The sequence below is a fragment of the Amphiura filiformis genome, chromosome 1 (assembly GCF_039555335.1).
Source record: "Amphiura filiformis chromosome 1, Afil_fr2py, whole genome shotgun sequence".
Taxonomy (NCBI): Eukaryota; Metazoa; Echinodermata; class Ophiuroidea; order Amphilepidida; family Amphiuridae; genus Amphiura; species Amphiura filiformis.
Window position 1 is genome coordinate 24032392 of NC_092628.1, and position 25559 is coordinate 24057950.

Consider the following 25559-nt stretch of genomic DNA (forward strand, 5'->3'; position numbering starts at 1 on the left):
TTTCTAAATTTTCAATTTTTAAAATTATCCTGGATGATATCTGTCGTGAAATAAATCAATGCTTCTATTGGCTATAATAGCTAGTATGCCTATTTATACCCTGATTATGCAATATATAGGCCGACAACAATAACTACAACAACAGTAACAAAACCAACAACCAATATTTTGTTAATCTAATTTGTAAAAATATATTCATAGGCCGCGCCTATTAGACTAGTATAGCCTAAAAATTCCTGAATTATATAAAAAAAAAAAAAACGGGCAAAAACAATCAATCGCTGCAGTCAGAAAGAAAGAAACGAACAAGAAAAAAAGAAAAAGTGAGAGAAAAATAAAATAAAATAGATGGAATGGACCACATAGGGACTCGAACACGTACCAAAGGTTTCCAGCTCAAAACTATAGTATTATATAGTCGAACGTGAGTCCAGCGCGCTAACCGATTGAGCTACTGAGTGATTATGTGAAATCGATTGATCTTAAACTGACTATTATTAGGTATGTCACAGTGGCTGCACAATAATTCTGTCATACTGTGCACGCATACATAACAGTGAATCAAAAAGCGCGCGGATCAAAGTTGGCCAATTTTGAAAACATACATGTCAAAAACGATTTCCTCGTTATGTTTCATTGATCACAATAATTTGTCTTTTTAATATATGGTAGGTGAAACATTTCCTAAATCACTATCAACTCCGCCGAAATTAAACACTGCCTAGTTTAAGAGTTAAGACCTGTTTTATGAATTTTTTTAGATCGTCCATAAATCAATAAATATAGGTCTCTCGAAATAGAGGACCTAGTACCACCGGTCTGAAATACCAGTGTTTGCTATCATGTATTTTTTTTTCTTGGACAATGAGTGAAACACTTCCCTATACCAATTGAAAACTCGGTGCACTTAGGCAATTAACTGCAGTTTCTTTATTCAACATCACAGCAGGTTCATATTTGACAAAATCATGCTGTATGAATAAAACATAAATAAAACATTGAAAAAAGTAAAATTACATATGCCTAATTAACATAAGAATGGCATAAATATATAATTAGATTTAATTAGCTAATTTGCATAATTAATGACTTTTTGTGTATTTTTTGTTACCAAATGAAAGAACTTTGGGTACTTATGTGTGCAAAAAAAACCGCATCCTCATATCATGTACGGTTCTCTGTTGGCATTATTTTTACATATTAATTAGCTGGACTTAGTCATTTTTAAGCTTTTATTTGTCTGCAGATTGGTCAAAATGGCTAAAATTGTATATTTGGTGGATTTATTACATTTATTCGAGGAGAGATTTTTAATCTTGTTTTCTTTAACGAAGTCCGGAAAGATATGCAATTAATCTGTGATACTTAAATCAATGCTACCTTTTCAAGTAAGTGTCCGAATAAGCATTACAAATCCCAAAAATTACCATTTTGCCATTTATAGCAATTTGTGGCAGATTTTCACCCGATTTCCGGGTATCTTCAAGTTGACGTTACATCACTTTGCATTATCCGATTTCAATTCTGTTTTTTGTTTTTTGAAGCATTCATAACGATGATTCAATTAAAAGCGTCAAATAACATGTTTCTGCTGCGCTTATTTTTGGGGTGATATACCTACTATTATGGAATAGTGCATACCAGGCTCTTATGATAAACAATCTCATCACCGCTGTAAATGTCGGAGGTATCAATGGCGAAAAACCTCGATTTTTGCAAAAGTAGCTTAAATTTGGAGTGAAATTCAAATGGTAAAGGAATCGACATACTTTTTAGAAATAATGTAGGCAGTTAGAAATCAAAATTAATGTTCCACAATCCAGATATCGATAATGTAACATAACAACGGTGTTTTGGGGTACAAGATTCTCGAAAATTGTTCCCAAAAACGGGCTAATAAAATTTAATCGGTACTGTTTTTGGTTCTTCCCCATGGCAACATTATTTCTTTGGTCGATTTGTAGTACAATACAAAAAGGAGAAAACAATCACTCGGCGTAGTTTTATACGGAGCGAATATTTGAAAAAAACTGCATGGAACGTGTTTTTGATCTTGTGAACATGGTGCGTAAAAATGATTTAAACGAAGGATTTTCAAACGGATTCTAAAAATTTGTATAAACAAACAAAAATAATGTTAAGATACATCCATGCACCAACATTTGACTCACTGCGATATTTGATTGCTGAGAAAATGCGGTTTTAGAGAACAACTTTATACGTCTTTTATACGTTTTTATACGTTGCTTCGTGTAACCTTAATGTAGATCAATTTACCAATGTAAAGACGAGAGGGCGCTAGACCATTAAAAACACTGGTGTTAACGTAATCTTTTCTCTCCCGGTTTTATTGACATAAGCAATCACCTCTATTGAAATAAGCTGATTGGTACTTCAGAGTTAACAATGAAGTCAGATTACAGTAACTTACTGAATCCCTTGCGTTTTCGTATCTGAACAAAAGACTTACGGAAACTGAAAAGATAAAAAGACCCTTTGTCCTCATAGTTTGGATTATGAACTAAACCAAAGGTAACGGTGTAATCAGAGATAATAGACAATGTGTATGATTGTGAACATAACGTGGTAAATCACCCAAAACAGACAATTGCTGGAAATTACAGTAACCGATCACTAAGAATTGTGTTAAATTTTGATAAATCACAGCAATTGGCGTAAATTTTACAAAATTGTTTCAAATATTGATCAATTGGATAAAATCGCCTAAAAATCTGATAAGAAAGCTTAAAATCTACAAAATTGATGGAAATCACAGTAAATTGACAAAAATTATACTAAAATGTGACCGATCACTACAAATCGTGCTAAATTTTGATAAACCACAGCAGATTGAGGTAAATTTTACAAATTTTTTTCAAATTTAGATCAATCGGCTAAAATCGCCGAAAATCACAAACAAATTTGCTAAGAAAGCTTAATATCTACAAAATGGAGATAACTGCGCAAAGATTCTGCAAAAATAATGTGCGATTTACCGCGTTTTCCCATGTGACATGAGGCCTCCAAGTCATAATGTGACGTACCATGAGTAATTTAATTTGATTATGTAACTTTGTTTACAAGCTGAAAGTATGTCATGAGAAATATGAGATAAGGGCCGGAAACCCCTTGGAAGTAATCTTGCAAGAGTTTGTGTGTAACGTTATGACACGTTTTAGGGATAACCCGTTTGGGTACAGTAAACAAACTCAATCAGAATTATTAATATCATAGGGGATTTCCCATATTGCTCAATGTTCAGTGCAATGCACCATTAGGGGAACCCCGTATAAATAAAGTAGATATGACATTATCGGGAAAACCCACAGGAAGTGTTGTAATGAGACAAAATGGTCTATTAATCGATTTGGGGTTTTCTGGAGTATAAAAACGTGGAAGCTTAGGTTTGCCCTTTGTAGAATGTCATGAGAGGTTGTAAACTCCCTGTCAATGTGTTGGTCTTCGTGCTTCAAAAAAGAAGTACATTTCAACCAGTTTGCATAGCCAATAATGTTCTATTCTAAAACAGCAACGAAGGAGATTTTGAGTACACGAATGTGCTCTTCCTCATCAAAGGATTAAAGGTCTTCTGTCAAATTGCTGGAGTCTGGTTTATAAAACCACACATATGTCAAATACAGTGGAGCAGTTCAGAAAGAAGCCTGTTTCCTGCACAAAGAGTGATTGGTGAAAGAACCACCAATTTTGGAGAAAAGCAGCGCAAGGAAATAAATGTTTGGAGAAAGCAGCGCAAGGAGTTAAGAGTTTGGAGAAAGCAGCACCATTTTTGTGTAAGGATTTTATACGCAAGAATACAATGATAACAAGTGTACAATGGACTTCGCTGATTTTCGCAGGACAGGTGAATAAGGATATATTGCGTTAACCGTCCAGAACATTGCAAGAACTCTATCATGTCTATGATCACTTTGAAGAAGACTTGTGATTGTATGATTATTTCTCTCTTTTTTCCAAAAAGTCCGCATCTCATCCAAAAATTAATGATTGACATGTTAGCGTTAATGTACCCCAACATGTATAGCATGTATAGTATAGCTATTTGGTGGATATAAATTGGATACTTCAAACCTATTTTGTCATAGTTTTAGTCACTGCAAGTGTCAGCTGCTATTCCTGAGACTCACTTACAACACATAACTCAATCACAATGTATTAATATACCGTTTTCGCCGTGATCGCCGAACTTTATAATATCTACCATAATTAAACATGTCTAGATTCAAACAAGACTGTCCTTAATTTTCATTATCTAAATCAATATATTATTGAAAAATAACACTTCGATGTTTTGCAAAAGTTCATTCTACAAATCATATACTTTGAAAACTTGCTTGATTTATTGTTGTTAGTGAGTTATGTACGTTTTACAAAAGTGTTGTTGTTTCAACCCTCTTTACAACATAACTCAGGAACCACAGGACCTACAAAAGTATATCTGTGATATTTGAATTCTTCTACACACTCGCTATGAAATGATCGATGCAATTTTTGCCAAAGCTCACTACCATTCGCAAGATGCTGTGAATGAACTACCAAATCGCAACAGTTGCTAACTTAAATACTTGCTAACTAAAATGGTTCTATGTATAGTTTTTGTTTCCCACACATAGTTTATAAACTTTTTCCAATATCCTTGCAATAATAGTCTCTGCTTGCAGTCTTTTTTCGGGAACAAAGTGTATTGCTGATAATCCATATCGTCAGCCTACTACGATAATTACCTAAGTCATAATTATTTTGTCATTTTGAGAACAAAGTAGAAAATATGGTTTATTTAGGGATGAAATCAAAACTCGACGCCGTTTGACCGTTGATTACCGGCGGTTGAACTGCGTTCCATTGTTTAGAACAATAGAAACCGGCTCCAACCGGACGGAACCGGCGGTTGACCGCCGGTCGAGTTTTGATTGCATATCTCAAACATATTTACTCACCAATCTTTGCACAAGAACAAAATGATAATGATACAAGTTAAAGGGAAAAATCCAAAATAATTAGGGTGATTACTTAACTGATGCATGCTTGAAACCACATTTTGTACTTTGATCTCAAAATTACAAAAAATGACATGGGAAATTATCGCAGTAGGATGATGATAATACTGTAATCGACTCAGCAGCCATGATAGGGCTTTCTTTATGGTCCGTTTCACTGGAACGTCTTGGGAATGACCTTCTCGTTTTTTCATTCTGGAGATTGTGTTTGCTGGAAAGAGCATTTCCATAACCAGGTTACCTTCTTTACAGTCAGTTCTCTTTCCGCTTTACATGTTTATTTACGCCACCGCACCCTGCCCCTGCTTCGGCGCCAGCGTTATATGTCCTGGAGGTATAGACTTCCATTACACCCGACCCACTACAATAATAGTCCGAAAACAGTGACAAATTGACGAAAAGGGCCGACAGCAAAGCAGTTGCTGGGAGTCCTTCCACATGTTCCAGGTGGATCAAGAGTTTCAAGTAACGTGACACGTAAAGCACAGGTGCTTGAATTATTTTTCGACGCTATCTTCTTAAGATAGCGCATAGATTTTATATTTAGCAAAACCTGTTATCATCTGAAGATGGCGCATACTCAATCTAGTGATTGCCAAAGATAACTCATACTCAAACCTGACGCAGTTTAATGATAAATAAAAATTCCTTTAAAAAAGGAATGGGGCGCCCAATGTGAGCTTGGTCGTGATGTGGTGAATTTCATGGTGTTTAGATTTGGTATTATTATCTCTTGCAAACCCGGTGACACCTCATTATAAATAAAAATCAGACCCGTTGATAGGTTGTAAGAGGGGATAGCCTTTTCCAGGCACAAATTGCGCCATATATAAAGAAAGTTTTGCTACTTTGCAACACAATAAAAACTTAAATGCAAAATGAGATCCTGTATGTGGCTCCCGAGGGGGCTTAAAAAACTAAATGCAAAATGAGGTTTTTAAAAAATATTGTTTTCCAGAGTCAAGACGCAGGTATCATTATTAAGCCTCATATCACTTATTTATTGTCGAATAAGTGCAGAGTAGGTTAGATATGAATATTAAATGTTAGACCAAAGTAGCTCAAAGCACATGTACTATACACCTGATCCGTGAACTAGTCTTTTTTAAAGACAAATTCTTGTTTAAAGGTAGTTCTTGTTTCTGTTGAAAAGACAATATTGATGTCTAAGATCTTAATTATATTATTCATAGCATTTAAATTCAGGATATAATATTATCTATAAGACTTCCCCTATGGACAATGGATCTATTCCCTGATCCAGCATGTCTGCAAATGTATATCATTGGAATCAACACCTGATAACGACTATTGACTATTAATATCATAAAACTTCGAACATATTTCATATCTGCCTAAATTCTTCTGGTAGAATAAACAACCTTATCTCTGTTTCTGATAGGCATTATATCTTGAAGGTCATCGCAAAAATAATGCATACGCAGTGGTGATAATTTCTTGTTGGTAAGAAGAAAAGCCCAGCATTATTTCAAAAGAAAATATCACATTTTCATCAAAATGTACCAGCTTTTAATGTGTTTGGTATCAATCTGGACTGGAATTGAATCATTCGCCAGATTCCGTTGATTACAGCAAAATTCATCCACAAATAAAAATCATATTATCACCATATTGTAAGTTTGGCAACTGTAGTTTGACAATAACTACTATATGGATTTTATGGTAATTAACAAACAAAAGCCATCGGTTTAACCCCAATACATTTGTACATTCATTGAATGACTTTGAATTTTTGGGTACAAAAACTCATACTCTGCAACTTAGGTCAAATTTTGCACTATGATTGTTTAATTGAGGTTATTGGACTATGCCTTTGAGATTAGGCTATTGTGGTCCATAGTGTTGGTCACCGTCTATCGGGTTCTAAGAGGCGGTAAACTGGTTTTAAACCAGTTTAAAGGCCTTACAAAGGTACAAAGGTCACGGTTTATTTGGTTTTTTATAAGTCCATTAATTTTGTGTTTTAAACAAAGAATATACGCACACCATTTTATCTCGTGCATATCAGAAAACAATAATAAAATAAAATCAAAGCATATTGTGGTTTTATTTCTGAGCAAGGGCATAATTTTAGCAAAACAATTGCGGAGTAAATCTAGCAAGAGTGAAATTAGAAGCTTTTCACAAAGCCATGCCTATATGGTGCACCCTCCGTAGAGTGCTTATTTCGCATGATACCATAATATATCGGATTCGTCATACAAATATCGAACTCGCCGTTGGCTCATCCGATACGTTATGGTATCATGCTCAGCCACATTATTATATCAATCTTCCGGAGCCTGGTTTAGCATTGAAAACGTTGCTCATAGAGTTTATCGTAGTACTGCATTGATAAGCTTGCTACTTCTACTACATCTTCAGGTAGCTCATCTGGGTTTGGTATTGGAGTCGGCTTACCAAATTCTGCAGATTCGAAGGTAGATTTATGAACCAATTGGATACCAATAACAAGTCCGTCCTTACCAGTGATCCATTTGGTTAACACGACCTCGTGCCCAGTGGGCCATGTTAGCAAGGAATCATTGAATGGAATGCCCAATGTATCACAGTAGGCTCTCATCATTCGTGGGGTGTTGGCTAAAAGATCATCAGCATCGATGATAATTGGCTCTGGTTCCTGCTCTTTCTTCACGTATTCTACAAGATCATACATCTCCTTGAAGTAGTACCCTGGCGGCATAAATGGGATCATCTCTTGCAGCTTACGTTTTGGGCCTGGCATGGGCGCCCACATTTTCTTCAGTGACGCGAACACCTTCAAAGGATGGCGAATTAGGAAGGTGTGGCGATACCCCGTGGGAAGGGCATTATAGTGTCCATCAATGCCTTGTACCATATCTTTGATGAAGATTAATTTCTTTCCGGGATATTCTTCTTCTAGGCGTTCTCTGACCCATGAAAGACTATGCTTGGAAGCCTCGTAGAGGTTATCTCCAAGCAGTAGTTGGCTTGAATCATCTAGTGGAGGCATTTGGTCTTTCATTTGACTCTGAAAGGGAGGAAGAAAAAAACCAAGATTAATGCAAATAATAAATTTATGGTATTGTTATTTCATTGCAAATGTTCAAATGAAATAATCGGTATAAAATTCAACTCCACATCCCAGAATAACTGTCATTTATCATTTATATCAGCTTTTTGGTTTTTTGGGTGAAAAAAGTAAATCCGCATATTGCAAAGTGTTAAGAAGTACCTGCCGATGGCTACAATATTAAACAAGTAGACCGCCCAACGTGTCTTACGCTATTTTGCGCGGTTTGTATTGCAAGATCTTTGGTTTGCGCGACACTAGTATTACTATTTAGGGATGTCACAGTGGCTGCACATATTCTGCCACACTGTGCATGCAAGCATCTTACTATAAATAGGCTAATGTTGTGGTTTATGTAAAATGCTCCGTCAGTTTCGATCCAAATGTCGCCAAATTCATACGGGAGAGCGAGGAATATACGGGAAATTGCCTGGACTTTATTTGGTTTAATTCGGTCAAGAATTGGCTGCAAAAACAGTGAAAATATGGGTAAAAACGGGTTATTTGTTATGAAAAACTGCAGCTGGCAGGCAGCGCGTCAGCGCCGCGTGCGTAATGCGCACTACGCCAATGCGCGTGTAAACGGCGCAGAGCCACGCGACTTGCGAGACAGAGACCAGTGGACATGATAATATCACAGAATTAAAATGACAAAAGAGGTACGAATAATAGGCCAACGGGTTAAAGTAACTAAATGAAACGGGAACGAAACAAAGAAGGAAAGAATCTATTCAGGAAATGTAAGAAAAAAAGAAGCTAAAATAATGAGAACAGAATTAAATAAAAAACATGGAAACGGGAAATCGCAAGCAGCAAATGAAAAAAGAGAAGCTAAAAGGGAATTGATTGGAACAAAATAGCAAACTGAAAGAAAGGAAAAAATAAAGGAAATGTAAGGTTCGCGCGGGTCCCCGCTAGTAACAGTAAATTGAAAAGCGCGACGCGTCAAATTTGTTCAATTTTGGCAAACATCCATGTCGAAAAATTAATTTCCTCATATGTGCTATTTAACCCAATTGTTGTATTTTTTGTATTATATTTTTAAGTAATCATGGTAATTAACTGCAGTTTCTTTATTCAACATCATAACAGTTCATACTTGACAAATAATTGATGAATGAAAAGACTTTCATTAAATATTGAAAAAAAAACCAAAATTACTCCTGCCTAATTTATATAATAATATAATGAATACATAATTAGCTGTAATTAGCTAATTTGCGTAATTAATTACTTTTTGTGTATTTGTTGTTATCGATTGAAAGAACTTTGTATACATATGTATGCAAAAAAACGCACCCTGATTTCATATACGGTTTTCTATTGGCATCAATTGTGCATATTAATTAGCTGAACTTAGTCATTTTATTCAGCTTTAATTTGTGTGCAGATTGGCCGAAATTGCTAAAATAGTATATTTGGTCAATTTATTATAATTATTCAATGATAGATTTTTAAATTTTGTTTTCTTTGACGAAGTCAGAAAAGATAGGCATTTAACCTGTGATACTTAAATTAACGCTGCTTTTTCAAGCAAGCGTCCAAATAAACCTTCAAAATCTCGAAATGTGCCAATTTTGTCATTATAGCTATTTGTGACAGATTTGCATTCCATTTATCATGCTGACACTCATCACAATGCATTGACCGATTTCAATTCGTTTTTTTTTTTTTTTTTTTTGATGCTTTAATAAAGCTGATTCATGTAGAAACATTAAATAACGTGTTTCTGCTGCACTTATTTTTGAGGTGATATGCCTACTGGTATGCTGTTTCTATTGCAAGGAGAAGGGTGGCTTGGGCGATTACGAAGTTAATATAATTGTATTGTTTTGGAAACCCGTATTTTTTTTAAGCCACTGCTAGATTGATTAACGGATAGAGTCCAGGGGCAAAGATTATTTTCGTTTGCAGAAGTTCCTCAACAAACGCTGACCATAATTCGTCTAGAGATGTAGTCGCCAAGTATAACAACGTTGGGCCAAGTATGTTTTGGCCGGCTTGTATGTAGGTCTGTCCTGTGATCATGGTGCTGTAGGATTTCGCAGCGTACACTGACCTTTTGGTTTGGTTTCACACGAATTGACGAGGAGAAAGGTGCTGGTTTGTGGTTTGCAATCAGAGAATATACAACGGAAGCTACTATCCCGTAATTACACATTTAAAGAAGCGGTTGACATGGCTCTGGCGGAAGAGGCAGCACTGAAGGATGTACGAGATATGAGTGCCCGGGGACAGGGTTCAGTCAACAAAATTGGTAAGGGAAACCAATATCATAATAATAGATACAAGAAACGTGATCAACAGCAGACATGGCAGAGTAAACCAAACACGAGTGGTAACCGTCATGACCGTAAGCGCTGTGATAGATGTGGATTGAATAATCATACGAGAGATCAATGCAAATTCAAGACGTACACTTGCTATTATTGCAACGAAGTGGGTCATTTGAAATCAGAATGTAAAGCTCCGAGAAGGAGGAAGCAACCAGCAAGTAATTATGTTGATGAAGATGAAGATCGTGACGATGATGAATATTATGGCACCTTAGGGGATTCTACTTTTATGATTGAAGGTGACGACGATGTGCGAGATGGAGATGGAATTAATTATTCCAAACCGGCAGTGATGGTTCAAGTTAACGTTCAAGGTATACCGTTGGATATGGAGGTGGATACTGGAGCATCATCATCAATGATAAGCTACAAGGTCTATGAAAAACATTTCAAACATTTGCAATTGGGGCCAGTAGAACGTCCTTTACATGCATATTCTGGCACACCGTTGAATCTTGCAGGACAGATTGTAGTTGATGTTAAATATGATGGTCAGACAGCACAATCGTTACCCCTCGTAGTCGTATATGCTGACAGATATGCGCCCCCATTGTTTGGTAGAGATTGGTTGGCAGTCATCAGACTTGATTGGCCAAGTTTGTTTCCAGAAGCAGGACTATACAGCATCAGTCATTCATCAATGGACAAGTTGAAAGGAAAGTACAGTGAGATATTTCAGTCGGGTCTAGGCACGGTGAACGGAGTGAAGGCGACGCTTCACGTCAAGGAAAATGCAGTTCCTATTTTTCACAAGGCTCGCTCTGTACCTTTTGCACTACGTCCAGCTGTTGACAAAGAGTTACAACGAATGCAAGACGAAGGCATTATTTTTCCGGTGGATTTCAGCGAATGGGCTACACCACTAGTTTGTGTACCGAAGGCTGACGGAAATGTGCGATTGTGCGGAGACTACAAGGTTTCAGTCAACAAATCCATCCACACCGATGAATTTCCAATGCCAACACCTGAGGAGGTTTTTAGCAAGATGGCAGGAGGTCAGAAGTTCTCCAAGATTGATCTGAAGTGTGCATGTCAGCAAATGTTATTGGATGACAAATCACAAGAACTTGTTACGATAAATACGCAGAGAGGCCTATTTCGCTACACACGATTACCGTTTGGAATTTCTTCAAGTCCAGTGATTTGGCAACGCTTCATTGAGCAAGTGCTTGCAGATCTTGATTACACCTGTGCCATAATGGATGATGTGCTAGTGTCTGGCAAAGACGACACAGAACATCTTCGCAACGTGAAAAAAGTGTTCCAGCGATTTCATAAGTACGGTCTGCGAGTGAAACCGGAGAAGTGTGTGTTCATGGGAGACAGAGTAGAGTACATGGGTACGAGGATATCTGCGAAAGGCATTCAAGCGACTGATGAGAAGATCAAAGCCATCAAGGAGGCACCAGTACCGCAGAATATAACTGAGCTAAGATCGTTCTTAGGCATGGTGAATTTCCAAGCGCTGTTTGTTCCTCATCTATCGACTGTAGTTTATCCACTGAATGAGCTACTTGGCAACAAACCGTGGGAGTGGACAGAAGCTTGCACAACGGCATTCAACACAGTGAAAGAAACGCTCTCATCAGATAAGTTGCTTGTACATTACGATACCAAGTTACCATTGGAACTAGCAGCAGATGCTTCACCATACGGTCTAGGTGCAATAATTATGCATGTATTTGACGACGGTTCACGACGAACAATTGCTTATGCATCAAGGAGTCTCAACAAGCACGAGAAAGGTTATGCACAGCTTGATAAGGAAGCACTGGCAATGATGTTTGGATTGAAGCGGTTCCACGAGTATCTGTATGGAAGATTCTTCACAATCTTGACGGATCACAAGCCCTTGGAACGGATATTAGGACCGAAGAATGCCATACCAACGCTTGCTGCACATTGTCTACAGAGATGGGCAATCATCTATCAGCATTCAACTATGATCTCAAGTTCATTCCATCTAAGCAGAATGCATTAGCCGATGCATTATCACGTCTACCTTTGCCTTTTGTGGATGAAGAGACCGACGCTATCTTCAAGGTGGAGGATAAGTTATTGGACAGTTTGCCCATCACTAGTAAGCTGATTAAACAGGCAACACAAACAGATCCAGTAGTATTGTCTAGGGTATTGAATTTACCAGAACCGGTTGGCCAGCAGAAGTTGAAGATTTACGATTCAAACCATATTTCCATCGCAGATACGAGTTATCGGTAGAACAGGACTGTATTCTGTGGGGATTGAGGTAATCGTTCTGGAAAAATATCAGAAAGACATCCTGGAAGAGTTACATGTTGCACACCCAGGAATGGTCAGAATGAAAGAAATGGCTCGTAGTTACGTATGGTGGCCTAACATGGATCAGGAAATTGAACAAACGGTTCGACAATGTACAAGTTGTCAGCAAACGAAGAATAGACCAGCTCCTGCCCATTGACACCTTGGATGTGGCCCGGATCTCCATGGCAACGAGTGCATATTGACTATGCCGAGAAAGATGGTCGTCATTTCTTGGTTATCATAGACGCCTATTCAAAGTGGCCAGAAATCATCCTGATGAAAACTACATATCAGCAAGATTTGTTCAGCAGATATGGATTTCCGCCAAATAGTCAGTGACAATGGTCCACAGTTCCGAAGTGAGGAGTTGCAGCATTTTCTGAAAGATCATGGTGTGAAGAGTGTTAGAGTAGCGCCATATCAGCCGTCAAGTAATGGTGCTGCAGAGCGTATGGTGCAGTCTTTCAAGAGGAGTCTAAGTTCATCTAAGGATAGTAACCAAAGTTTGCAACAAAGGCTAGATAACTTCTTGATGATCTACAGAGCGACAAAGCATGCAACCACTGGTAGCACACCAGCCAGTTTATTTCTGGGTAGAGAGATTCGCACACGTTTGCCATTAGTACGGCCCAATTTGCAAGATGCAGTGACAAATAAGCAGAGTGCACAGAAATCAGCACATGACGTTGGTACCAAATACAGAGAGTTCTTCCCTGGAGATTCTGTTGTGGTCAAAGATCTTCGCAAAGAGGAAACTTGGTGGCCTGGTATTGTGGCAGAGCGTACAGCGCCCAAGTCGTACATTGTGACGCTTACGGATGGAAGAGTATGGAAACGACATGTAGATCACTTACGGCGTGGAGAGGTGATGCCATCACGACAGGCTACTCAAAGCAATTTGCTACCAGCTACAGAGAGTGATTTGCCACTAACGCCGTTTCAAAGATCAGCTCCAAGTGAATGGACTGCAAGAGAAACAAGTCCAATCATCCGTCCCCAAGTGAAAACACTAGTGACAAGACACCGGTAGATGTTCCAAGTCCAGCGATAGTATCTCGCGGAACTGTTCCGGAAGCAGCAGCTCAAAGAAATGCACGTCCAAGTCCATCATCGGTGCCACGTCGCTCGCAGAGGAATACACGGCCTCCTCGGAGACTAATTGAGGAGCTGTAACAATTTCACAGAAGAATTATGTAATATACGTTTTAAAAGTTCAACTGTTTGGAGTTATGCACGTTAAAAGTTCAACTGTTTGGAGTTATGCACATTTTTTCATGTTAAGACATTAAGAAGTTTTACGCAGTTGTATTCGTCGTTTTGGAAAGATAAGGAGGGAGGAGATGTGATATATTACCGAAGATTATGTACCGCCCAAGACTACTTAGTACTGATTGACTGATTCGCCGTTCACCAGCAATAGTAAATGCATAATATTTACGATATCCAACAATGTACCCGGAGCTTCATCATGTTTCTGATCAAGAGGTGTGTACCATACATATTGCTCTAACTACCAATACCGTTTCACAAGTAAAAATGTCAAATTATTTGCTGAACATGTAAAAGCTATTACATTACTTACAAGTATCTCTTTCAAGAAAGGCGTGATACTGCCGTCCGTTCCAAACAGTTGAGCCTGAAGATATGGTTCATACCAACATACTGAATCTTCAACAAATGTCAAGCACTTCAAGAATGTTGTTGAAACGCAACGTGGAACACCCCATAGAATTACTCGAGTTTGATTGGTTTTCGCAGCAGCCATCTCAGTTGCCAATACTACGTAAAAATATTTAAGCAGTTTATTGTTAACTAAAAACGTCGCGGCGTTCGACGCAAGGCGTCGATTGGGATGCCTCCACCATGGAGTGATTTAAATTCGGAGAGATTGTAACAAAATGTCAAACTGTATAGTATGAGTGACGTGGAGCTATGACCCAAGTTTGATATAAAATTGAATAGTTTGAACCCAATACACAAATTTATTGGTCGAGCTGTGAATTTTAAAACGAGACCAATACATTTGTGTATTGGGTGAACTGAAAAAAAAAATCCAATTTTATCATTATTATTTTCAGAATCTTTACTTGTCTTGAATCTAAATTAGGCTGTGTTTATCGTACAACTCTACTAGGTTTGCAGCTGTTTGCAGGCATGCAGCTTCCAAGTTCATTGCCAGGAAAATACAGTAAACATTCGGTGCAGCTGCAATATATATGAAGGATTTACAAATGCAAGCAGTAAAGTCTAGAGACTTTCTTGCCACTTGCCGCTTTGCTGCTCTGACAACGATTTTACTGCACTGCGCAGTCGTAACAAGCCGACATATCAATTACTCCACCAGTTTGCCCAAAGCGACAGATCGCTAGGAGTTATATTCAATTTATATGCATTTAGAAATATAGTTTGGGAACTACAGGTAGTTGATTCCCTGTATCAAAATGCAGAGATAAACTTAACAAACTTTTGCGATTTAGAATTTGATCTGTTTTTGGCATGAATTAACCCTTTTGAACCATTCTATTCAAAGGTGTTTAGATACCGATACATCTGACTGCCATGTTGTATATAGGTGTAATCACTGTTTTCACTGTTTCTAAACAATTTTCGCCTTAGTGTATTTTAATTTTGTCCCCATATTGGCATCATATAATGGCTAATAACATTCATTTTGGAGAGCAAAGCTAAATTAATGAAAATCTTACCTGTTTTACGACACGCAAAAAACTTGTAGAAAGTAGCAACTAATATTACTGTTTCCTACACATATGCGGAATACGTATTGCAAAATGTGATTGATTTGATTTTCCGCTCCAAAGAATACCACACACACATTATGAACACAGTACAAAAGAGAGTCATTTCGCTAGGTTTCAAGTTCAGGTTCAAGGTCAAAGTTTTGTTCATTATAACTATGGTTCCTGTTCTGACTAATTCCAGTCGGACGGTCTGTTGCTAATAATGATTCGTCTTTGACCATGCGCACATAAAATGTTTGACATGCTTGATACATGTCAATCATAGGTGTCATCACCCATACCATGTTCTGGCTCGTGAATTGATGAGGGAGGTGGTGTTTTTTCAATGCAAAATTAGCATTGTCAGTAGTTTTCGGTCTTTTCCAACAGTGCTCGAGGAAACGATGAGGCACTTTTATTTGATGTGAGATTCTGAGGGATAACCCCCCTAGAGTATGTGATGTGCCCTGAGTAATTTAATTATTTAACTTTGTTTAAGGGAGTATTTCGTGATCCTAGCATCCTCTATTTATGTCATTTTTCATTAGATATCCACGAAAAAACCTATTCCCAAAATTTCAGTTGATTCCGATTTTGCGTTCGCGAGTTATGCATGATTATGTGTATTACACTGCTCCATAGACAATGCGTTGTAATTTCGTTCTGGTGCACCAGAACGAAATTCAAATTTCACGATATCTTTGCTAAACGAATTAATCTGCAAGAAATATTTTGTACATAAACATGTAGCCAGAGGTTTCCAGTGATATAAAAAATCTCAACTTTTTTTGAGAAAAGTGGGGGGGGGGGGGATGAGGCTGTATAGAAGAGTTGAAGAAATGTGTCCACGTTGACATTAAAACCCATTTGGATGAAAGCGCTAGCAAAATTAAAACGCTGAGTGAGGCGGCGACGATCGCTGACAACTATGGCTTACCTCACAAATTGAATGCGAGTAAATTTAGTCATAACAGAAGTTATTCAAACAGGTTCAGCCATAATCAACCTAGAGCAAATCAGGGTGGCACACAAGAAGGGAAACCTCCGTCTAATTCACAGCATAGTGCTGGTGGTAGAGGGTAACAAATCAAAATTTGGGACTGAATTTAAATCCAAAGTAACTTTTACTCATTGTAAGAGACCAGGGCATACGATGACCCAGTGGTATTTCTTAAAAGGCAGACAAGACTCACAAAAACAACAGCCATCTACTAACAATACTGTAGGATGTGCAGTGTCGTTTGGGTCAAAGAAACAAGTCAGTGAAATCAGGAAACAAGAATTCACACAAAAGGGAGGTGACACAGACAAGGTGTGTGAGGAAATTGAACCATTTGTGTTCGAGGGAGTAGTATCACTAGGTGAGAATGGTAGTCCAAAGCCTATAAAGATTGTGCGAGACACATGTTGTACACGTTCTGTGATTCTGGAAGGAACTTTGCCCTTTAATGAGGATAGTTCAGCAGGTAATTCTTTGATCCAGGGTATTGGGATGGAAATACTTAATGTACCTCTCCACAAAATTAACTTGAAATCTGACTTAGTTTCTGGTCCTGTAACCATAGGAGTTAGACATGAATTGCCAGTCAAGGGAGTGTCCATGTTGCTAGGAAATGATTTGGCAGGGGGGAAGGTTTTTCCTGACCCAATAGTTACAGATAAGCCCTGTCTGCAGGAAGATAACAGTGAGGAAAAGGAGATATTTCCTGCATTAGAAACAATTGAGGACAACCAAATTGATGACTTAGGCTACAATTTGGCAGACACATTTGTGTCAAAGTTGAATGAGAAAGAAGATAAACTTCCTTCTCCAGGGGATAAAAAGACCCGTCAAAATGACATAGCCTCTGAGCATGAACAAATTGGGGAAAACATGAAAGACCCATTAAGTCATGACAAGCTGATTCTGGAGCAACAAAATGACCCAGAACTCAAAGAGATCAATCAAAGGGCATTGACCCGAGAAGAAGCAGAACAAAATTATGTCTGTTTTTACAAACAAGATGGTGTGCTAATGAGAAAATGGCGCCCACCTGATGTACCTGCCGATGAAAAGTGGAAGGTAGTGCACCAAATTGTGGTACCAAAAGTATACCACACTGAAGTAATTAACATAGCACATGATATTCCCATGGCATGGCATTTGGGTGTTAAGAAAACTCATGAAAGAATTCTGAGACATTTCTGGTGGCCCACTTTTAGAAAAGATGTTTCTGAATATTGCAAAACATGTCACATATGCCAAAAAGTAGGGAAGCCAAAACAGAAAATGCCTCCTGCTCCATTAAAGCCAATTCCAGCCCTCCATTAAAGCCAATTCCAGCCTTTGATGAACCATTTAGTAGGGTTATTATTGATTGTGTAGGCCCCCTACCAAAGACTACGTCAGGTAATCAATACCTTCTGACAATTATGTGCGCGTCAACACGCTTTCCTGAAGCCATACCCTTGAGAAATATTAAAGCAGTGACTATAGTGAAAGCTTTAACCAAGTTCTTCACATTTTTGGGGCTCCCCAAGTCCATACAGTCAGATAAAGGATCAAACTTTACTTCTGGAGTATTTCAGCAGGTCATGTATCAGGTATAGAACAGTATACCTCAAGTGCTTACCATCCAGAATCACAAGGTGCACTAGAAAGGTTCCATCAAACGTTGAAAAACATGATCAGGACATACATACTGTTCAGAGGGACTGGGATGAGAGAGTACACTTGTTGTTGTTTGCTGCTAGGAAAGCTGTTCAGGACACCTTAGGATTTAGTCCTTTTACAGTGCGCGGGCCCTTAAAGTTGTTGAAAGAAAAGTGGCTCAATGAGAAATCAGATATCAATTTATTGGATTATGTAATGAAAGCAACTGGCACCTCTTAAATAGGCCTGGCAAGTGAAGTACGACCTAAACAGGAAATAGAATAAAATAAACTAATAAATCTTAAAGCTACATTTCGATGGCTCAAACTTATATACAGGGTAGCGTTTCTTGGTAGCGGCCATAAAGGACCCAGTGCAAAAGATAACCAAATATGGAATTGACCTGGCCTAAATTTGGGGGTAGAAATAAAGAAATCATACAAACCGTCGAGCGTCAGGCGAATCAGCAATCTCCAAGTTCTGGAACAGGTACGAACGAATGGACGAGCGAATCGAAGATCTAATCTGCACGGCACTTCGAATGGTTCGAATTGAACTGTTCGTTTAAATAACCTAGTTTGACTGTTTAAAACCTTGTTATGAAACCTTTAACCTGGTTACGTAACCTTTAACCTTTGTTGAACCTTATTCCGGTTCATAACACCTCATTGTTTTATAACACCATTAATTTGTTGGTTTATACCACTTATTGTTTTATTACCTGACACTAACACGAAGTAACTGACAACTGAGATTAGGTAATACGGTTGTCGTATATATAATGTGAAAGATAAATATGTGAAATATACGCTTTTATTCGCCTTTTCAATTTCTACAGAGACTGACTGCACAAGAAGAGTTTTTGTCATAACACTAATGTATTATTGCCCAATTTTATAATAAAAAGGTCAATTCATGACTTTTAGAATTTTGGGGGAAGGCCGCTACCTTATTTCTTGTTATTTTGTAAAGAAATAAGAACTTCCATAACTATCACTTAAATTGCATATTTGTGGGTCAATGCTTATCAGCTGAACATTACGGGATTATTTTGGCTTGTTTTTAACTTCAATCAGCCGATTCATATCACGTGAATCACATTCTAAAAATAACATACCAAAAGTGTATGCAAACAAGTTGCAAATTCTCTCAATCGAACGAGCACATTACAAGGGGAAAACGTTGATATAAAACTCTCAGATTAAACTGACTTGCAATTCATGTGATAGTTATTTATTTATTTGGAATTGTTCATTGTTCTTTCTTTCTTTTGGGGATTTTATTCTTTGTTTACTTCGGGAATGGGACAGGAGAGAACGACCGACTCGGTTTCTATGATAAACCATTCAGTAACCATGGGACTCTGGTGATCCCCGTGAGCAATTAACCTCGCAAGGCTCCGACCTAAATCGTACGAGCTAAAGGAGCCATTGCTTGAACCGGGTACCATTTGACAAAATGGCGAACTCTGTACTCGATTCAGAAAGTTACCGAATGGATTTCCTGTGACTCTATCGCACAGGAAATACTTACAATATGATTAATTTGGAATAATGAAATAGAGATAAAAATGGCCTAGTATAAAAAGATAATGTCCGTCGTTCTGATCCTAAAAGAAGCTCTTGCCGTGTGGCTTATGACCCCGAAGGGATTTGGGCATATCGAGTCAAGCTGGAATCCCGGAACGGTATTTTCTCCCCAGAGACCCCACCGGCGTAAACCGGCGGGACTGCAGCATCCATACCATTCCAAGACTCCCTCGAATCACCCAACAAGAGCTTGGGGATTACATGCTAAATTGCTAACCTCAAAGTCTGTATTTGGAAAAATACAGCAGATCAAAATTTGAGTGCAGACGATAATTTCACGAGCTTGCTCTATACAGGTCTGCTCTGGTCGAAAGTAATTTGAACAGTGAACAATTTCCTTTCTTTTGAGAATGCCTCAAGCTGATTGGCCTAGAAAAATTGGAGGAATGACGTACTGAAAGCTGATTGGGCAATAATTTGTTATGACGTATTAAGTGTTTTTTTATGATTGAAAACTCCTGGTAATCCTAGTAATTAGTAATTCTTTAAATTGCTCTTATTTCGAACTATAATTTTACTAATTCTTTAATAATTCATAAAACTGGCCTAGTTTCCAAAACTGGGGAGAAGCTGCTTTCTTATGAATATAATAATTTAATGAGAAATAAAGTATTACGAATTCGCACTGTTATTTGGGAAACCCCTCGCCGAATGTGAAGAAGTCACGACGACGAAAATGATGAAAATGGCGTCTTTTCCAAAAGTAAACATTGAAATTTGGCAGGAATTTTAAAACAATGGTTGCACCTCCAAAATTGGGCACCATATCAGCAGAAACCTGAATTGCTGAGGAATATAAATATAGAAAATCTAAGAATTTGAACCATGTTTTATACTGGAAATGGACCGAAATGTCAGCCGATCCACGAGGTAAAATTGGCGTATTTTGTGCCGATAGAACCCCATTTGCCTTGGATCGGACTGTTTACGTGGACAATTTAGCTTCGTACATGCATGGAAATTAAATAAACGATGCAGTTTTGGCATCAATTTGGGCCAGGAAGTCCTGACATTGCATGACGGAAATCCCCATAAACGAATACAATGCGACGACATAATAAATTAGGTAAGCTTAAAAATCTAGATTAAGGCCTACAGCTCCTCCCGTTTCATTATCCCCCCTCATGAAAAATTTCGCCCCGAAATTGTACAAAGTATCAGCCTAATTTTTATGCTTAAGAGAAGTAAAGAGTGCAGTCGACAGATTTTTATCGGATGTTCGCACACAACGAGTCCCACACACCCTTATTTTTACTTAACAACAATGGCCATAAAAGTGGCAAAACCATGGGCCTTGACTGGGTCAGCAACTTGTTATTTAATTAAATCTTGAGCACCATCAAAAATCTATAAACAGGCATGCCTCAACAACATGAAGCAACAGTTTCCTTGTGACCCAGTCAGTGTGGTACTCTCGTGTAGCCCTGCTGTCGGCCCTTACAGTTACCTTAATTTGACAGCCTGGCTAGTGTGCTTCATCCTACAAATAAATTACTTTTCTTTTAAAACAGTACAAACTTCAGCTATTCATAATAATATAATTTAAATTTTGATTTACTATGGTGTTGCTGGCCTATGCAGTTTACATTGATAACATTTTGAGTAAAAGTTCTTTTTGAGTGCAACAGTCCATTTTGAATATAGAAGTATTGTGGCGCAGTCCATTTGGAGCACATTATAAAGTCCATTTCGAATAACATCCACTGATACAGTCCATAAATAGGTTAGGGTGTGTGTGTATTATTGTAAATGTAAGCTTCCTTAAAATTAGTACCAAAAGTACACAGTTCTTGATTTCAAAGTTCTATTCACTATTGAAACAGCAAGGTCGACGTTGATGACCAATTCCAACTTCCAGTACGCAGTGGCAGATATGAAATGTCCATTTTTTTTCATGTAAAATTATTGATATTGAATGATAAATGTCAGTCATCAAATCAATGTCCATATTATGGTCATAGAATGTTCTTTTATTTTATGAGTTCAGTTCAGTTCCATATGATAATCATGATGAAATACAGTCCATTATACAATCCATGCATGTATTTGATACATGTACAAACAGCATGTAAATGACTAAATGTAAGCTTACTACACACACACAACAATGAATTTTGCTAGCGTAAATATCGTCGATTTTCTTACGTTTATCCTGCTATAAATGTCAGTTCGTAGGCACACAGAAACTGTAGAATCCTCAAATATATAATTTAGAAACTTCAATGACGAGCAAGCATAAGAAGAGTGCGAATATTCTGTCCATTTTCGTTGCCAAAGTTTTCTCCATCTCCGTGTCACTGGGCGCCGCCATCTTCTCTGCTTCAATACTTGTTTGGATACGCTTGGAGTCGTTTACTTCATGGTTGACATCCTGAACATCGTAGGTTTTCTCTGCACTCGTGAAATTATTTTTGAGTGGTCAATTTTATATCAGTTTCAGTTCAATAGCTTAACAGTTCGTTACATTTTTGAAAAGTCGTTTACATTCAATGCAAATTTCAGCTAGCTGATTCCATCTCGATAACAAGTTCCTGGCATTCGTAGAATGATCCATCGTAAAATCTACAGTTGAAACAGTTCAAGTTCACTCAATGTCTTAGCTTGTCTTGTCACCATTTTATGCCATATTAATTTCACAAATTTTAGTGTTATCAATGCCACTGCTTACATAAATAATTAAAAGCAACACCGTCCAGGCCAAAAGTTATAAATTATTTGAAAGTTAACTTCTACCTATTTTAAGCTAACAGTTCCTTTACAGTTCAATTATACCATAGGCCTACGTCGACAAAATCTTTTAACTTTAGTTCTCAAGACCTACAAAACAATTCAGTTTTTCAATAGCTTCTACTTCACAAATAGACTCATCTGTTTAATTTAGATAATTTTCCTAACAATATCAAATAAGAGTAGTGCGAAGATGTTGCGTTTTAGAACAAGTCAACAAAACAATCCTAAGAAAATTAAACCACCTGAGTCAATCCTACTCTCTCCTACAAAGCCTGACCTAAGTGGATTGAAAGGAACTAATACCTCCTACGAAATGAGAGTCGAAGCACACACCTCGCCCCCAGACAATGCAACAGGGTGCAAGAAAAACCTGATGGCTTTTAATTTTGGTTTTAAAAAAACAACAACAGTTAAACAATTTTGAACAATTTTGTCACATCTCAAATCATGTGATAAACTACAACATCTTTCAAAAGACCACTCGCGTTCAAAATTCAAGTTTATCGTACTGCTCACGATACTAGTACTTCCATATTAAATTTTAGGCAACTAACTTTTCTTTCTACTTTTATAACAACAAATGAAGGTCCCATACTACAATTTCTTACTTTAATACACCCCCGTTCATGTCCGACAAGGAAACTTCAAGATCTACTTCTGTAAAATATTCAACTTATCTACATGTGCTATAAATAATCTTATTTCAGTTATACTTCAACAACTGTATTCTACCTTCAACACACGTTCACGTTTATAGCAAAGTTTCATATTCTACATTACTTAGTGTCACAGTTATTTTTAATTTGTCACAGTTATGTTTATCTTGTCACAGTTAGGATTACTCTTCCGATTTCGGAAGTAAATAATAGTTTATTAAAGTTACTCTAAACGCTTATGTATAACCGCTGCGTCCAGCAGTTACAGATGCGGAGCCACTATTAATAGTATTTATTATTTCTGTCATGTTCGGTAAATTCTTAATCATAATTTCTAATTATGAATTATCTCACATAGCCTATGCGCACTTAATACGCATACTAAGTTACTTACAAGAATATTCTAATTCTTTCATTTACAACTTCACTAAAGCCGCTAGAACTTTACAAGACAATGGTGCCGGCGAGGCCTTTTCCTGACTCCATAGTCCGTCCACGGTAGGCCTATGCATTTTCCGAGGACACATAAAACAACATACTTCAACTACTATACAAATCAACTAGTTTGGTTTTATCTTCAAATAAAAACTTAAACTTCACGCATTAGCGGCTTTTTGTGCGCAGTGCAAGATGCCGGCGAGTCCCTTTTCCAGACTTCCTACACCACAAGAACCAAAGACTAAACGGCGGGGACTTTTCCGCAAATCATCGGCCCCAACTATCGTCACAAGTCGCAGTACCAGATGCCGGCGAGCCCTTTTCCAGACTTCCAATACCACCATGAGGATCAATGACTAACGGCGAGGGCTTTTCCGCACATCATTATCCCAATTAATTACTCTATTCTTAATTCTATCTACAAACCATGTACATAAAACTTTGTCACTGTTGGTTGTGCTTTTCTACGCACAAACCGTGTACTTTATTTGTCACTAGTGGTTTCGTTTCTTATACGCAAACCGTGGGAATTGTCACTGGTGGCTGTGTTTCTCTACACACAAACCGTGGTACTTTATTGTCACTGTTGGCTGTGTTTCTCTATACACAAACCGTGGTACTTTGTCACTGTTGGCCGTGTTTCTCTATACACAAACCGTGGTACTTTATTGTCACTGTTGGCTGTGTTTCTCTATACACAAACCGTGGTACTTTATTGTCACTGTTGGCTGTGTTTCTCTATACACAAACCGTGTACTTTACTTTGTCACTGTACTCTTAATATAATCTTAATCTTCCTCGTCCCTTCTTGGCGGGAGACTTCTTCTTTGACTTAGCTCTACATTTATTTACTCTTACTAAATCTTCCTCAGATTCTACTTCATTTGAATCATCATTACTATGCCTGGTACTTTGTTTGAACATAGGACAAACTTTTGCGACAGGTTTCGCTCTCTTCTCCTTGATTGATGGCTCGATTGGGCCTACTTCATGTAGGCCTACCATCTCAGATCCATATAACTTTTCCTTGACTGTATCATGCAAGTGTGGTCCTATTTCAACCAAAGGTCTATTATAATTCAACTTAATTTCCTCATTGTACTCTTCAGCTATTCTTAGTGATTCAAACTGTACTGCATCTATTATTGCATCATCAAGCGTTTTTGGCTGCCTTATATACTCTACATTACGTCTTAACTTATCATCGCTTACTGCTCTAAAGAAATACTTCCTAGCAAATTTCTCTTTTAATTCACATGACAAATCAGGGTATGCCATTTTAACTAGCTTTCTTATTTCGTGTGCAAGTTCAGGCAATGTTTCTTCGCAATGTCTCACCCTGTTTTTAAGTAGTAGTTCAAACCACTCACTTCGATTATCTGTGCCAAATCTTTGATTCAGACGAGCAACCAACCTTGAATACTGAATATCGTCAATATCTTCAAATTCTCCTAAAGTGCTACGTGCTTTTTCTCGTAAACTCATTGCTAACCACATAGCTTTCTCTTTTGTATTCCACTCGTTAAATTTGGCGGTTATTTCAAACTGCATTAAGTAATCAGACCAACACGTGGACGCATCAAAAATCGCTGGTTTCACTGGTTTCGTATTTACTTCTTTCTTAGCTACAGTTTCTACACTATCATCAACTTTAACTTCATTATTTATGTCCTCACTATCCGTTTCCTTATCAGACAGAACGTTTCCATAAAAATCTATTAGGCCTACATTTTCTTCCCGTTGTATGCCTATTCCTATTTTATTACTATTATTTTCTACATCTACTAATTTGTCATTATTACTTACTGGGCCTATTTCTTGACTTGCCATCTTGTTTACTTTCTTATTTACGAGTTACGACTAATAATTATGGGTTTATTTCCTGGAGAAATGTAATACTATCCCACCGCTAGCACACCAATGTAATGAAAGCAACTGGCACCTCTTAAATAGGCCTGGCAAGTGAAGTACGACCTAAACAGGAAATAGAATAAAATAAACTAATAAATCTTAAAGCTACATTTCGATGGCTCAAACTTATATACAGGGTAGCGTTTCTTGGTAGCGGCCATAAAGGACCCAGTGCA

At 37.7% G+C, this 25559-nt stretch overlaps 2 protein-coding genes across 3 annotated transcripts in view; one reads left to right on the forward strand and one right to left on the reverse strand.

Moving 5' to 3' along the window:
- LOC140165876 (O-acetyl-ADP-ribose deacetylase-like) overlaps nucleotides 1-25559 on the forward strand; it is a 65161-nt gene that overhangs the window by 30963 nt on the left and 8639 nt on the right. The gene's annotated exons all lie outside the window — the stretch shown is intronic.
- LOC140172732 (uncharacterized) lies at nucleotides 3942-15556 on the reverse strand. The gene is made up of 3 exons (XM_072195896.1): nucleotides 15395-15556; nucleotides 14272-14468; nucleotides 3942-8028 (listed from the first exon to the last, which is right to left on the reverse strand). The coding sequence occupies exons 2-3, from the start codon at nucleotides 14452-14454 to the stop codon at nucleotides 7324-7326; spliced, it is 888 nt and encodes a 295-aa protein (XP_072051997.1). The 5' UTR covers nucleotides 14455-14468; nucleotides 15395-15556; the 3' UTR covers nucleotides 3942-7323.